This window comes from Humulus lupulus, chromosome 4 (genome assembly GCF_963169125.1).
Source record: "Humulus lupulus chromosome 4, drHumLupu1.1, whole genome shotgun sequence".
Taxonomy (NCBI): Eukaryota; Viridiplantae; Streptophyta; class Magnoliopsida; order Rosales; family Cannabaceae; genus Humulus; species Humulus lupulus.
In genome coordinates, this window is record NC_084796.1 from 248,579,798 (window position 1) to 248,594,072 (window position 14,275).

General features: G+C 33.2%; 2 protein-coding genes across 2 annotated transcripts; both read right to left on the reverse strand.

Moving 5' to 3' along the window:
• Positions 1 to 4,840: 4,840 nt before the first annotated feature.
• On the reverse strand, positions 4,841 to 8,005 carry LOC133829529 (protein MOTHER of FT and TFL1). The gene is made up of 4 exons (XM_062259233.1): positions 7,684 to 8,005; positions 7,386 to 7,447; positions 6,655 to 6,695; positions 4,841 to 5,241 (listed from the first exon to the last, which is right to left on the reverse strand). The coding sequence occupies exons 1-4, from the start codon at positions 7,876 to 7,878 to the stop codon at positions 5,021 to 5,023; spliced, it is 519 nt and encodes a 172-aa protein (XP_062115217.1). The 5' UTR covers positions 7,879 to 8,005; the 3' UTR covers positions 4,841 to 5,020.
• Positions 8,006 to 12,290: 4,285 nt separating this feature from the next.
• LOC133833159 (uncharacterized) lies at positions 12,291 to 14,036 on the reverse strand. Its single transcript, XM_062263410.1, has one exon. The coding sequence runs from the start codon at positions 14,034 to 14,036 to the stop codon at positions 12,291 to 12,293; it is 1,746 nt and encodes a 581-aa protein (XP_062119394.1).
• Between the last annotated feature and the right edge of the window lie 239 nt (positions 14,037 to 14,275).

Consider the following 14,275-nt stretch of genomic DNA (forward strand, 5'->3'; position numbering starts at 1 on the left):
AACAGTTACGGTGAACAGTGAACCAGAAATTTGACTCGCTACCCGAGTCCTTTGGTTAAAAATGTGATCTAAGTGTTATTATCAGGTTAAGATGAAAAACTAGTAAAAAGGAAAGGATATATTTCATTAAGTAAATAAACTGCTCATGAGCCTTTCAAAATATTTACAAGTTGTTCGTAACACAAAAAAGTCGCTATTGTTTCAAATTTACAGCCCCCGCCGGCCTAAGCGGCAAAAATAGGGTAAACCCCTAGTCCCTCTGAGAACTCTTTGACCGTGGCGGTCAAGCGGCCCTGTATGTACACAACATCGTCCAAGCTCTCCACTCAGGGTTGGGTGAGCTTCTCTTTCCCTTTACCTGCACCACAAAGCACCCATGAGTCAAGGCTCAGCAAGAAAACACAATAAAGCATGATATAATATCAACAACGATCATAATAACCATTCAGGACTATCAGTCCAAGCAAATAGGTGACAATAACCAAAAGTCACAATAATGAGCATCGCTCCCTCTAGCCATGTGACGATAAGGTCACCAAGGCTTAACCGATAAGTGATTCTTCCAAAACTTTGATCAAGACAGGTACATGGTGAGTGGTCACCAACATAACCTACCTCCCGACTCTAGAGTCGTGCTATGGACAGCGTCCCCTAGCCATGTGACAAACAGTCACCGGGGTCATATACCTTGGCTATAAACATCTGGTCATAGACCAGGCAAGCGCTTATAAGTTATTTGACCTTAGGGTCGGTCCCGCATTAATGTCATAGAGCCATTCAATGCGTGATCATCGACTTTAGAGTCGGTCCCTGACTAGTCAGTGTCTCAAACAGGTAATCATCGTTCATTAGCATTTAATATGCAATCCATGTCCACATATATCAACCGACATGCCTCAATATCAAACCATGCATGTCATATACCTATATAGGGTGCAACTGTATTCATACACTGTTTTCTTACCTCTGGTTCGAGTGAGAATTATTATATGAACGATCCCTGAGAACGATCAACCTTTAAATTCCTTGACGGTCACCTGGTCATAACCAAAATATAGGATTCATCAATAAAAATGATAACTGAGGATTCCCAAACCAAGATCTAGCCTCCGGGACATCAAACATAACTCAACTAGGTACTAGGTTCAACCCCGAGGCCTAAGGTTTGAAACCCCAAGCTAAAAACATGTTTTTGGCTAAATTTTCCCTGATGGGTCGCGGCTCAACAGAGCCATGCCGCGGCTCACCCTCCTGACAGAGCCATTTGCACCTTTAAAGCCAACACAGGCCGTGGCACACCATAGACAGGTCGCGGCTTATTTCGCAAACCAGCCAAGAAACCAGCACGCACCAGCCAACTCTCCCCTGCGTTTTCCCTTGGAACCAACCCTTCGAATCAACTCCAAACCTCCTCCAAACACTCAATTTAACCTCTAGACAATACCCATAGCTTACCCTCATCAAATCCCAATCAAACCAACACAAAAACTCCCTTTGATTCCCACTTTCCACATCAAAAACCATGAATTGAAAACTAAAAGGAAAATAGAGTAACACCTGAAACCAGTGACTAAAACTCACCTCAAATTCAGATTTGAACCTCCTTCAATGGTTGAACCAAGTCCACCAACCCAGCCTTTGAGTTTCCTAGCTTAAAACCCCACCTTGAGCTCAAGAACACCAAAGAGAAATATAGAGAAGGATGATGTATGGGAAGGGAGAAGACAACCCCTGTTTTTGTTCTATTTAATCTTTATCCTTCTATAGCCAACTAAAGGGTAATATTAATCCCCTCAAATGACCAAAATACCCTTAAGCCACCTAAAGCCTCTGAAACCATTTCAAGGGTAAAATTGGTACTTTCCGCTTATCCCGTTAATCATAATTAACGCTTCCCAATTCCCGCTAATCTCAATATCCTCAAACACCAATAATTCATATCCCGTTACCCTAAAATCTCCGGTAACGCTATAATCATTAATATCACCCCAAGACTCACCCCGAGCCCCGAGCTCAAACCTGTTATGACCAAACCGATAAATCATGTTTAGAGATCGTCTCATGTCGAAATACTCGAACCAATCCACATTATAATGTGGTCTCACAATATATCATAAGCACGCAAACAAATATTCAATTATACCCTCAACGGGCCAAATTACCAAAACACCCATGTAAACAAATGTGGACTCACATGCATGCATTTAACATCATATTATAATATAATTCTCATAAACATGCATAAACAAATTTGATGGCATAATAAAACAGTTATGGCCCTCCCCGCCTACTAATCCAGCCATTAAACCATAATAGGGAATCCGGGGCATTACATTGGGCCAAACAAAAGGCAATGGGGAGTAGGGGTGCACACGATTTTCGAGTTTCGGGTGCATCGGGTTTGTGTTTTGCATGTTTCAGATGGAAAAAAGTGGTACCAAATCCGGTCCGATTTTTTTAAGTATTTATTCGGTTTCGGGTTTGGTCGGGTCGGATTTCAGGTTGGGCTTTGGGCCGAAAATGGGCCTTGGTACAAATTAAAAAAAAAAAAAACCATTTTTTTTTTACTTTTCACATTTATTTTTTTAATTTTTAAAGTTTGTTGTTAGTTTGATTCAATTGATTTTTTTTAGGTTAGGTTTTTTATAATTTTATTTTTTTAAATTAGGTTCAAGTTCGAGTTACACCCAAACCCGTCTCTGTAATATTGAAACTCGAGCCAAATCGGGTTTGGACTGGATTTCACCCAAATCCAATGGGTTTTGCGAAAAAATGAGTTTCTGGGTTACGAGTTTTGCAGATCAAATGTTCACCCTTAATGGGAAGGGCTAGGTGGAGGGCCGCTCAATATGTTTCATGGCCTTAGGCTTGTAAAATCTTTTTGATGTCTTTTATTTCTATATGATTTTTTTTCGAGACCTTATTTTTCGTAAAAAAAATGTAAGAAAAATATGATTTCTTAGGCTTAAGCCTACTTTGCCTTGTGAATAAGCTAATCCTCGGTGAGTTAGGTGGTGGGTCTATGTGCTAGTTTTATGAATCTTAGTTTATTGGTTTGTTGATGTTTATGGTTCTGAGTTGGTTTATGATTTTGTAAGTTCAAATGAGATTTTATGATTTTTGAATCTGGCCTAATTTTTTATTTTCTAATTTGTTTTGTTGCCAATTATTTTTTTAGCATGTATTGTTGTAATTTTGGTAAACATGGATTAATGACATTTATCTTCATTCAATAACAAAATAGAAAAAAATAACACTTATGACCACTGATACACTAATATGGTGTGTTAATTTAAGATGTGTGATTTTTGGTATTTTGATTGAAATTTGGATTAAGGTGAAGACCATGAACATGGATGAATACCCAAAGACTTAAAATCTTTAATCAAACCTATTTTTCGCACTTAAGTCTCCAATCTCAAATTTTTTGTATTTAAATCTCTAAATTCTTAAAAAGTTAGTATTGTTAGTCTTTTTCACTTTTCCATCTATTTTTTCTGTTAATAAACTAAAATTTTGCAGCAAAAGTCACTTACATATACATCTTTTAGCATTTAGGTCCCCAACTTTAAATTTTGGCATTATTTTATTTTCTTTATAAAAAACATAACTTCAAATTTAAAAAAAAAATACATTTCATAATTATTTTAAATTCATAAATATATGAGATTTATTATAATTAAATTGTTTTTTAAATGTACTTTTAGCATAGTTTCAATAAGTAGTTAAAATATTTAATGACAATTTCAATATTTATATCATAATTTTTTCAAAATTTAAAAGATAAATTAATAGTTTTTTTAATTCACAATAAATAAATCACAAAGTTATGTAGTTATTATTATTTTAATCATTTAGATTTTATTAAAAAAAATAATGTTAAAATTTAAAATTGAGGACCTAAATTCAGAAAGATGTGTAAGTTAGGGATTATTACTACAAAACCATAGTTTTTTAACAAAAAATAGATGGAAAAATTAAAAGGACTAAGATACTAAATTTTTAAGAGATTGAGAATATATATTTTTTCTTAAATAAGAGATTGAGAATTTAAATGCAAAAAAAAAAAAAAAAGGTTGAGGACCTAAGTGCAAACGGTGAATTACGTTGAGAATTTTTGCCGCAAATAACAAAATGGTTTAATCTATGTCAAATTTAATTCTTTTATTTGACTTATATTTGTTAGTTTAAGTTTAGATTTTGAATTAATTTAAAATAAAATCGTGTGAACAAAAATTTATGAATTTAAGTACAACATAAACAAATTTAAAACTAGGTTATCAAGTTTTTAATTATTCTTCTTAAAAATAAGATTTAATTTTGTCTTAAGATTTTATAATTTGTTTATTTATTTTTAAATGAAACTAGTATATTTAACTTTAATTTTTTAATATAATTTTAAAATATTTTAAAGATTTTTTTTTTTTTAATGTCACTTAGGTATACAATGTGTGACATGGACACATAAAAAAAATTTAAACTTATGATACTTTTCCTGTACGTATCTCATATTCTAAAAATAAATAAAGTATTTAAAATATTTTAATAGTAAAATTTTATTATATAAAGTAAAATAATATTTTTTTTTAGTTAACATTTTGTTTTATCTAAATAAATTATTTTCAAAGATTTGGTAAAATATATGGTACAACAAAAATAATAAGTGGACATTTAAGGAAATAGAGATAAAATGACTTATAATTAATATAACAATGAATGATGAATATGTATATTGAGAAAAAAGGGTTCAAAATTTAGAAATTAATAGGCTTTGAGAAACACACACAATTAAAAAAGAAATACATTATTTAAAAAAAAAAATTAACAGACCAAGCAGTAGTAGTGTATATTAAAGAAAAATATAATATAAAAAGCTAACAATAAAATAAAAATAAAGCTTACACCACACATTGCTTTATTCTTTCTTTCCAACTATATAATATTACCATGCATCCATGTACACATGATTCAACCTCCTGATTCAGCTCACTTCGGCTCGGCTCGGCTCGGCTCTTGATTATTAACGCCGCTTAGTCGCCGGCTCCTTCTGGGAGTTGAAGTACACGGTGGCCACAGGCAGACCGAGATCAAGGTGTGCGGCGAAGAAGCGCGTGTTGAAGTTGGCACGGCACGGCGGCTGGTCCACCAGCCCCAGCGGCGCCTTCTGCCGGAACAGGACCAGAATGTAGCGGTGGATACCCACCGGCGGCCGCGGCCCGACGTAAGGTAGAATCTCTTTCCCTAAACAAGAATATATGCCAATTAATTATTTGAACTTTGAGCTTTGTAGACTAACGTATCTTTATCTACATGCGTGACACGTGTCGAGCTGTGGAGTTAGACAGATGTGTAGAGAAAAACACCAAGCAAGCATCATTGTTTAGATGAGTATTTATATTTTGACAGGTGTAGCTTGACAAATTACACGTGTCTTAATCATGTTTCGACAGGTGTAAAACACGAGAATAATTTCCCATTCACAAATTACAAAATTAAAACAAAATAACATATATTATATAACATTTTGACAATTAGTCGAAATTTATGAATATACTATTGGAAATTTTGTTGGTAGGCCTTACCGCTAAAACTTGTTTGTATTCTTAATTCGTGATTTTTTGTTATGAGTGTTTATGTTTATATTGTAGTTATTTAGAGTATTTTGTAAATTTTTAGAAAATTTTAAATAATTTATAGTACCAGAAATTAGTTTAAATATATGTTGTTATACGCGTGACTAATTTTTTATGCGCCTGCAAAATAACATGTTCAAACCTAGTTTTTAGCAATATAAATTATTCGAAATTTTCTAAAAATTTGCAGGATGTCCTAAATGACTAGAATATATACGATTATAAAAAAAATTACGCAAAAAATTATTCACGAGTTAAAAATACAAAAAAATCCAACCAATGTGGTTCTTTTTTAAGCCCTTACCGTATAATACTCCTTATTTTGCCAAAAAAAGTTAACATAGTTAAAAAAAAAAAATTTAACATATTACTCTATTATATATGTTAACATAAATATAGTATATTTTATTTCATATTGTAATTAAATTATTCATAGACACTGGCATAGTGATAGTGATGTGATAGGACCAGAAATTTTAAATAAATTTTGTGATATAATATTCTGGTGAAGCTAGACATTTGCCTTGAAATTAATGAGATTCTTTTTTGTTACTGTTTTTTTTAAACCAAAATAATGTTGTGTCAGTTAATATATATACATAAAGTAATTAATTAAACTAGCCAATATTTGTAACAGGGTAATGTAATGTAACAGTAATTTTGTAATCTAATTTATATTTAATAATATAATAATTTTTATAAAATAACTTTTTTATAGTTTAGACAACTAATTAAAAATTTCGATAAATGGTCAAAAAAATTCAAACATCCCTGCAAAATGCAAAATTTAGATAAATAATCAAATTTTAGACAAAAATTATTTTATAAAAAATTATTAAAAACATATTAGATTAAAAAACCACTAAAACCAATTTCTCGATAAAATTTCTCTATAAAGATTTATAGTAAAGTAGAGCTGTAAAAAAAAAAAAGGCTCAGTTTTGCATGCATGCAATGCTGCAACAACAGATTGACAGAACTGAAAACAATATAAATTTTCATGTTCAAACAAAGGTCTCACCTCTGTTTGGATTTGTCCCTCCTGGTATATCCACGACAATCCTGAAATTGTTACACAAAAAATTTCATGAGTTAATATATATATAGGATATTATATATATTTTTATATTAATATAAACTTTATTAAAAAAATAATCTTTTTATATAATAGGAATGTGAATAAAATAAAAATAAAGGAATTTACTTATTTGGTACCCTATGTTTTTGCAAAGTATCATTTTGGTATCCTCTGTTTTTAATAATGCTCATATGGTATCCTGTATTTTAAAATTATACATATTTGATACCCTAGACTCATATTTGATAGATAAAATTTTGTCAATATGATCAAACTGTCATTAGTTATATGAATTAAGTAATTAAATTTAAATTAGGAACTTATATAATTGACAGCAGTTTGATTAAATTGGTAAAATTTTATTAATTAAATTTGAGTTTAGGGTACCAAATATGTACGATTTTAAAATACAGGGTACCATATGAGCATTATTGAAAATAGAGGTACTAAAATGATACTTTGCAAAAACACATAGTACCAAATAGTTACTTACCCTAAAAATAATAATTTTCCATCTTTAATCAAAATAATTTTTCTTTTATTTTTAAATAGAATAGAAAAATCATTCAAATGCTTTAAAATATAACGAAACGAATAAATATAAATAAAAATTGATTCTTTTATGTTTTATTACACCCAACCAAACAAACATGACCTAAGTTCTAAGTTCTCACCAGTGCACCCACTCTCGCATGCTGGGTTCACTCGGACTGGGCGCGTCGGGGTCCGTCATTACCTGCATGCATCGAATAAAGATCAATACATATATATATTTATACATTAATTAATTAAGATCCAAAGCTAATTATTATAATTAACCACCATCAACTTAATTAATATCAAACCCCTATAGAGGAGCCATTGCATGCAAATAATCAAGCCCTATATATTGATTATATGAACATTCTCAAACTAATATATATATATATATATATGGTGAAAGAAAGTTGAGAGAGAGAGAGAGAGAGGGACCAGAGTGTAGAGGTCGTCAGAGTGTCCAGAAATGGTGAGTTTTGGTGGAGTAATGGAAATGGAGGGTTTTATATCACAGCCATTGGTGACATGCTTCGAACCAAAGTAGACAGACACAGCCACCGCCGGAACAAACATGTCCACCACATCTCCGATCACTCTTCCCACCACTAGTGGATCAACTGAGGCTGCCATTTTCTCTATATCGTCTATATATCTATATCTATATATGTATATATATGAACCAAAAGCAAAAGCAAGAGTAGTAGCAGTGCTTTTGGTTTGGTTTGGATCTTGGTATATATTGTATTAGGGTTTTTATAGGAGTTGTTGAAATCGAATTTCAAGGAGAGGGAAAGAGAGAGAGAGAGAGAGAGAGAGAGAGATTTGCATGTAAAGTGATGAAAGAAATAAAATGAATAAATTAAGCAAAAAAAAAAAGAGGTTAGAGGCAGAGGGTGACACGTGTTGAGGGCAGTAGTCGAGAAGTGAATTAAACCGCCGTGGCGTTTGGTTGTGATTGGGCTCCAAATGGCCTCATCTACGCCGTTGGCCTTACTAGTGTTTGATCATGTGTGAATTGGAGGAGCCTAACGGTAAAGAAGAAAGAGACCCGAGATAAGCATGAGAGAGAGCCCAAGAAAAAGGTTTGAGACAAAATATGCCGATTCGTAGGGGAGCCCATTGGAAAAGAAACTAGAAATATATGCATACGTTTCGTTTTGAGATTCTTTTTGCTTTTATATATATATATTCGAGTAATGATATTTGCACCAAAATTATGCATGAATCATTACCACAACAACTGGCGTGTCGGTATTGATTCGATTATTTTTAATGAATAGATTCGATCGCAACTTCGAATATGTAATTTAAAAGGATCAAATAGGAAATGATATTTTGAATCGTAGAACTATATGATCAATCAACGTTTCTTAAATTTGAAAAAGAGTCAGAAGAAATGGTTCGATCCCCTCTTATTTTGAGTTCTCGAACCGAGAGATCCATAAATCGGGATCCTGTCAGTTTTATTTAACCAATTAAATTTATTCAAACCGGAAACTATTGTTTTAAAATCCTTCATCATATCATTTTGGTGTAATGTTATTATAAATGTGAGCAAAAACATATCCTTCTTCATTTGTTGTTTTCTTTGAAAATGTGAGTTTGCAACAATTTTAAGTGTGTATATATATATAATAATAATCATATTAACAATTTTAAGTGTTCAATGATGTCCTTTTTAACTACCTAAGAACTTATAATTAGTACCTTGTCATGAGATCCATCGGTATATGTAGCCTTTTAATTATTGTTACTTATGGAAGGCTACGGTGTTACTCAATACCACACAGAAGCGACATGTTATTAGTGGTGAAATTAAATATTTGATATCATTATTAATTTTAATTAAATAAATATTATGAGATATTACTAATCAATTATAAAATGAGATGTTATCTTATATGGTATTAAACACCTTAATGTACCAAATATTATGACTCTTGTCACTACAAGAAAAGTGACATTTTCCATCATTGATTGTTCATAGCGTCGGGAAAGGTCCTTTTGTCAATGCATTAAGTTATGTACACCAGGAAAATATAACTTTATTTTAACTAATATTATTAGGAAAAATTACGCGTAACACGGTAAATTTTGAAAAATACAAAATTTTATAAAAATTACAAAAATATGGATAATAATTTGTAACAATTTTGTAATTGCATGTTACAATTTTCTATTTAGTCTGTAAATGATGTTTACAAAATTGTAACATATTGTTACAAACTTGTAAATTTTGGTTACAAACTTGTAAACTTTGTTTAAAAAAAAAAAGTTCTGTTTTTACGATTATGAAACTCCATATTTTTGTAATTTTTTACAGATTCCGTATTTTTAATATTTTATTTTTAAATCTTAGGTAAATATGTGAATTTCCCATATTATTATACATTAAATTTGAATACACAACACTCTTTTATAGGATGAGATCAAAAAATTCATAATGAATGATTTTCGTGACTTGTGATATGATATGGAGAAAGAGAAACACTGCACCAAAAGGCCCAACTTTACTGGCGAATATATTGTTGTGCAAGTCCATTGATGGCCCAAATTGAAGATGGTACATGGTGAAAATTTAATGTTGGCCCATGGCATAGTTAGCCCAACTCTAAATTGTGGAAATGTCAAAAAAAAAAAAAAATGGTAATGACCAAATCCATTTTAATTAATCAATTATTATGTTACTCTATGGGTTTTTTAATAAAGTTTGCAAAAAATATGGTTTTTTTTTTCAAAAAAGGTTATTCTATGGCTTTTTTTAAAAAATTCATTTTTATGGGTTTAATTTCCCATATTTTTGTATAAAAGTTAGTTTATGTCATAGATTTACTCTTAATCAAATTTCTAATATCTAGTTATTTAGCAAATGTGTTTCCCATACTTTAGTTTTCTTTTTAATAAATTTTCTCATATAAATTAGGAAAAGTATAATCCTCATATTTTTGCACAATAATGATATAAAAGCTATATTTATGAAAAATCTCCTTTTTTTTTTGTTGTTGTTGCATATTCTAACTTTTAATGGTGATATTGGTAACTTTTGGATTAGCTATTTTTTCTAATTAATTTTGATCCAATTTTATTTTTAAAAATACCGCAATCGTACGCAAGGAAATCGATTAGTATTGGAATATGGCAATGAGTTTTTTTTTTTTTTTTTTAACTTGATGCAATATTTGGTGATCACTAATGACCATTTAGAGATTCAACATATTATTAGGATTTATCAGAAGTTTGAGAGGTTGCAATTTATGAAGAAATGCATTTGTTAGCACATTTTTTCTATGGAGATATTGAGTTAACCATTCAAGTTGAAGGTAATTTAACCAATTTTTTTTCATTGATGGGATAAATAATGTTGGACAATAGTTATGAATATTCTGGAAAATAGTATAATTTATTAGACTAGTTGGTCATTTCTTTTGTGTAGTTGATTTTATATTATTTTTATTATCATGTCTTAAGTTTATGAGTAGAAATGTAATGAATATTTTTTAATATTGAAATAAAGTTTCTATCCCCCATTTGGGATTTTCTCGCTATTTGTCAAAGTTTACCAACAAGTTTCAAACAAGATAAATTTTACTCAAGATTCAAAGTGGTTCAAAGAAACTCATAATTGCATATATATTGGCACTCTATTGAAGGGATTAGTTGGGCTTTTAAAAGCCATTTTTCGGCTTTCAAAGTACTTAAAATACTTTTAACATTAGTTAGGTTTTTATTACATTTTGGCTTCTAGCTCTAAAAAGTTCTTTTAGAATGAAATTCTCTTATTTGGATTAAATTAATTGGTTAATTCAAATAATTAATCCAAGGATGTATGTAAAAACACGTTTTAACAGATTGCGGAAATGCTTAAACAGATGTATGATATGTGTAAATAGAATTACTTAATCAGAAACGAAAAAATAAAGGACACACGAATTTTTACGTGGTATCAACAACCTTTGCAGATTGTTACTAATCCACGGGGCCACGCCCAGAGAATGAAGTTTATTAGATAAGAATTATTCAAATTACAATCACCAATTGACTTATACAATCTTAAAGACTCCCTCTTTAAATTGTCGCAATCCCAGCAATTTGACACTTCCTAATAACACTTCCAAATGACTCAGAAACTTGAACTCCCTTCAACTTCTGGTCCGTGCACTAATCATCCCGAAGAGTGACTCACACTACAAGCTTCTCCCGAAGCTCTTAAACAAGGTGTCCTTGCGAGTTTTACCTGCAAAACAGTTAACAAAACATATGCAAGAAAAACAGAAAACAAAACACAAAGAGCTCTAGAACAAAAGCTCTCTGCACATGAAAACGACACTTCAACAAAGTATGAAATCAATCTCTGAAGTGATTACTTAATCGTCTAGGTCAGAAGCTTTTATAGAGAAACAAAAGCAAAAATAAAGAATATTCACCATTGATTACTTGATGCACAAGATAATTCTAAATAAGGTAAATATCCACCTGTTTAGACAGAACCGAATTCTGCTGGAACCAAAAATACCCAGACTTTCCTAACCGAGACAAAAAGAATAAATGACAAGAATATCTCCAAGATAATTCCAGATTTATTCTATATACGGAAAGAGACATTACAGCAGAGAATAATACACAATAAACAGGATTTAATCAATAAATACAATATTAATTTTGACTAAAACCAAAAATGCCAATAAACTAAAAATAGAAACAGATCCCTCAAAATCGGGATTTTACAATCTCCCCCTTTGGCACTTTGGAAGGCAAAATTAATATAACACTCCTGCAAGAAAAACAAGTTAGTGATTACCAAATAAAACTACCCCTGCGAAAAAGCACAAGTAATCACAAGTAATCAAAAACAAGTAATCATAAAAAACTCCCCCTCAAAAAGTAGAGGGTCCAGAGTTTGATGTTCACAAAAACTTAATAAAAAATAAACCAGGAGTGTGCTTCTCCTCCTATTTGTCTGTCAAAGTACCAAAGAAAAATATAAAAGACCCCAAAAGACCAATGTTGTATGGCAAAATAAACAAACAAAATAAAAACAGTGGTCAGAAATTTGAAGCACGGGTGACAAGCAGCCGAAGGTCATGAATGGACTGCTGGATGATGGCAAACTTTGTGTGAAGATCAGCCATACTAGAACGAAGGAACACCAATTCAGTAGCCACAGCAGGTGAATCTGTTGGGACAGAATCAGGGGGCAGGTCCTCTGATGCGAAATTGAGTGACTGAGGCTTCACTTTCTTGGCGCTTGGTGCTTCGCCAGACTCATTTGAAGAACCACCTGATCGGAATGAAACGGTAGTAGAAGCTAGGACCAAGTCTTCGGTCTCCAGTTTGATGTCATCATTCTGCATGCTAAGAATTTTATAAATGAGATGGGGAAATGGCAAATTAAGAGACTTACGATTACCTCTGCGGAAACCAACAATTTGATCAAAAATGTGTTTCGCCAGATCAACTTCTATGCCTGTGCCAACTTTATAGAGGAATGCGGCCATGTCAAAAGAAATGGTGTTAGTGTGAGATGTAGGCTTCCAGTTTGAAGTGGCGAACTTGTGGAGCACAGCATACGTATTTGTCAGGTTGGTGACCAGCAGAACAGTGTTGGGAGACCACTGCATTCGTTGTCCCACGAGCTCGGACAATACTTCATCGCGATCAAGTGTTTCAGCAGCTTGGTCTTCAACAGTTGCAATCGGAATTTGGAGTGCGATTGCAATATCTTTAGGAGCGAAGGAGTACCAATGTCCGCGGACATAAACCTTTTCGAAGTGAGGGGACTTTGGATCAAGCACATCATGGGTAAGATTGGCATAAAACTCCTTCACAACACGCTCCACATAGCCAGAAAGCTTCACCAGGGACCCAACCCACTCACGGGTTTGAAGCAAGATGAGAACTCCGAAGGACCTATGATCACTAAGAACAAAATTCCTCTCGGGAAGGAACTTACGATGGGCATACAGCATCATATCTCGTTCATTATCATTATAACAAAAGGAATAAGAGTGAGGTTGAAATTTTACCACTGACTTAGTAAGAGGAGTACCAGACCGAGAGATGGGTTTCTTGCCTTTTCCCTTGGATGAGGGTTTTGTTACCACAGGACTGGGAACAGCAGCGATAGGGCTTGGGACTGTGTCCACATCTGGATCAGACGACGCAACATCTTCCTCTTCCCTTGGCTCAGATTCGGTGGCTGATTCTTCAGGTTCCTGAGACAGCTCTTTGTCAGAGGCCACTTTCTCTGGGATATCTTCTGTGGATTCTTCAGCCACTGTTTCTTCTTCTTCATCTGCCTCAGAAGTGGACGGTGATGGTGGGTTGTCCTTGAGACGTTTCTTGACCGAGGATAGAGGAGAGACAGTCGATTCGGAGAGCGTTTTCCTCTTCAAAAAACCTTTGGCATATGTCTTTGGTGGGAGAGACGACTTCTTTGGTGGAGAGGGTTCGACAGACCCTTTTTCGGATGCCCTAGTCTTTTTGGTTGGAGCGCTCTGAGAAGAAGGAATAACAGATTCCTTTTCGGTCACCACCCCTTTAGGTGGTGGTGACGACACAGGGACAGCAGCAGCAACATTGGGGAACACCAGAGGGGTCGCTGTGGGAACCGGAGTTGTCTGCTTACGCGGCTTCATTTTGGGTCTTGTCCCCGCAGATGAACTAGGCGTCGAGACGAACTTGGGAAGAGCAGAGGCAGACGGCAAGGCTGTGCTGTCAGGTGTTTCAGACAGAGGTTTCGAGAGATTGGTTGGAGTTTTCTTTGAGTGTGCTCCTCTGGTCCTCACCATGGTATCTATAACTCAAGAAAAAAAACAAAGACAAGAAATAACAGCCAAGAAGATGAAGAAGAATTAGAGAAATCGTGTGAGAGAGACAAGAGGAAGAAACCTTTATATAAAGGACCAAACCGATCATGATCTTTCCATTACTCAAAATGGACGGTTAATTGCCCAAAAATCTGTCACATCTCTCTGAAATAACTGCTCAAATCTCATATGGAAGTGATGTTTCCTTTTTCAAAAAAATT

Coding starts and splice junctions, on each gene's coding strand:
- LOC133829529 (XM_062259233.1), bottom strand. CDS start 7,878: ATGGCAGCCTCAGTTGATCCACTAGTGGTGGGAAGAGTGATCGGAGAT. Junction 6,696..7,385: donor ATGCGAGAGTGGGTGCACTG/GTGAGAACTTAG, acceptor TAACAATTTCAG/GATTGTCGTGGATATACCAG. Junction 5,242..6,654: donor AGGGACAAATCCAAACAGAG/GTGAGACCTTTG, acceptor ATTCTTGTTTAG/GGAAAGAGATTCTACCTTAC.
- LOC133833159 (XM_062263410.1), bottom strand. CDS start 14,036: ATGGTGAGGACCAGAGGAGCACACTCAAAGAAAACTCCAACCAATCTC.